Below are 2112 nucleotides of genomic sequence, written 5' to 3'. Positions count from 1 at the left end.
GGTGGAACGGCCCGCTAGGCCGTTAGTAACGGTATCGTTACAAGAAAAATTTCATAGCGTGACACAATGTTAGCGAGAAACCTTTATATTTATAATATATTATTTGTATCTACCCAAGAGTTGTGTGTTGCATCAAATCCCAGCCATTTCACATAAACCTTGTCATCCTTTTTGCGTATCACCTTTTCCACGAGATGTACGTCGGGATTAGCAACGCGTTGTAACTCGTATTCGTAAAATCCGCCGGCGATGGGATTTCCGCGCGAATCTTTGAGTACATAGGTCACGGGATTAGTTTTCTGCACTTTTACGATCTTAAACACTTCGGTCGACCAATTTGGCGTGTAACCTTTCTTAAAGATGGTCTTGACTTTACTCACGCGTACCGGGTCGCCTACTTTGAATCTTGCCGGTGCCGCAATCTTTACGTTGCTGTTTACGATATTTAAAAGTTTATCGGCGATCGCGGGGGTAACATCGATAGGTCTCATACCGATAGTGCGATGTTTTCGCGCATTGTACTCTCCAACGTGCCGGGACAAGGCGTCGATCCACTTGTAATTTCCATTAAGCGTAAACATTTTCCACGTATTGTTCTTTAACATTCGGTTGAATCGTTCCACGACCGAGGCTTTCATGACAGAGTACGTCGTTCGGGTAAAATAATTGTTTTTCTTCACGAGTTTCTGTACATTTGCGTTGTAAAATTCTTTTCCTCTGTCGGTTTGAAAATTTTTCGGGCATCTTCCATCGTCTCGAATTATCTTTGCGATCGTATCCGACATCTCGTTTCCACTCTTACTCTTGAGCGGTACAGCCCACGCATACTTGCTCAACACATCGATAACTGTGAGTATGTAGTTGTAGCCTCTGTTGAATCGTGCATATGGACACATCTCGACCACGTCCGCTTGCCACAGATCGTCGTATCCGCGTACTATGACACGGCTACGTGGGAAATTTTTTCTCGCAATTTAACACCGTAAACATAATCCATACTGTTATTTTTATCTTGATTCAAAATAGCTCCCACATATTTTTGTCCTAGTGGGCCCAAGTATGCGCACAATGTACTTTGACCCTCGGACGTTTGTAATAGATGTTGAACCGTCGTAACAAGCGTTTCAGGCGTGGTTTCGAAAATTTCTTGCACAGATGGGGATGGTCCTTCGTACAATATTTGACTCGATTGTACATCTTTTATCGGAGTAGAAGTAACTAACTTCGATAATTGTTTCATTCGCTTACGTTTTGATTGATTTGGAGTAGAAGTTATTAGCAAATCGTTCAATGATATATTTGACCTTGTTCGCTTTGTTCTATACTTTGACTCTTTTTTCGGATACTTGTCTTCGAGCATGCTCGATGGTTCGATTTTCGCTTCATTAGATTCCACATTGATTGTATTTTCGACAAGCTGTTTTAGAGGTTTGATAATTAGTTTAAAGTGCCTCTCCAATGCGACGTCTTCCTCCATTTGACCAGTTTTTAAAGAACAATATTTTTTGCGGATTGATTCGCTTGTTTTTACAATCTCTCTCGCAATCTTCTCACGATCGTCACTGTCAATCGTCGTCGTCATGTTGCGCTCGGACAAAAATTTTTAGACGTTGCTCGATCGATGTATCAATAGCGACTAACCACTTTACAGTATTGCAAAATCGTTAAATCCTTTTGGATATTGTCCATTAGTCTGTAAACAGTCTTTATCAATCACTACAAATCCATACTCGTGTTGCCAACATTTCTGACAGAATGCGCGAAAATCGTCGTAAGACATGTCAGTATTTACATGATCGTTGTATACATGGTTCAAGTTTGTACCATCTTGTTTAAATAAAATCAGTAAATTTGCATTGTCCCGTATAAGATGCTTGGGTATCTTGGCATACGTTTGACAAAGATAGAAACAATCGACGCTCGAGTGTCAACCCGTTGCAAAGAACTCTCTTATCGTATCTTGCTTATCGCATGCCACGACGTCAAAGATAAAAATGGAATTCGGAAGCATCTCGCTCGGTGGAATAACGTCACTATTATTAGAGAATGTAAAATAACCAATTTCATCGATCGATAATAGCAAATTTTCCAAGTATCGATATTTCGGTTGTT

At 40.5% G+C, this 2112-nt stretch overlaps 1 protein-coding gene across 1 annotated transcript; it reads right to left on the bottom strand.

The window, feature by feature from the left end:
• Nucleotides 1-113: 113 nt before the first annotated feature.
• LOC115243059 lies at nt 114-896 on the bottom strand (the record flags this gene model as incomplete). The annotated part of the gene is made up of 2 exons (XM_029819735.1): nt 803-896; nt 114-631 (listed from the first exon to the last, which is right to left on the bottom strand). Coding segments are annotated over exons 1-2 (612 nt in total), but the record flags the coding sequence as incomplete, so codon positions are not given.
• Between the last annotated feature and the right edge of the window lie 1216 nt (nt 897-2112).

Source organism: Formica exsecta, unplaced genomic scaffold, assembly GCF_003651465.1.
Source record: "Formica exsecta isolate Colony F162 unplaced genomic scaffold, ASM365146v1 scaffold681, whole genome shotgun sequence".
NCBI classification, from domain to species: domain Eukaryota; kingdom Metazoa; phylum Arthropoda; class Insecta; order Hymenoptera; family Formicidae; genus Formica; species Formica exsecta.
Note: the sequence above shows the minus strand (reverse complement) of the source record. Positions and strands in the feature narration are given on the sequence as shown.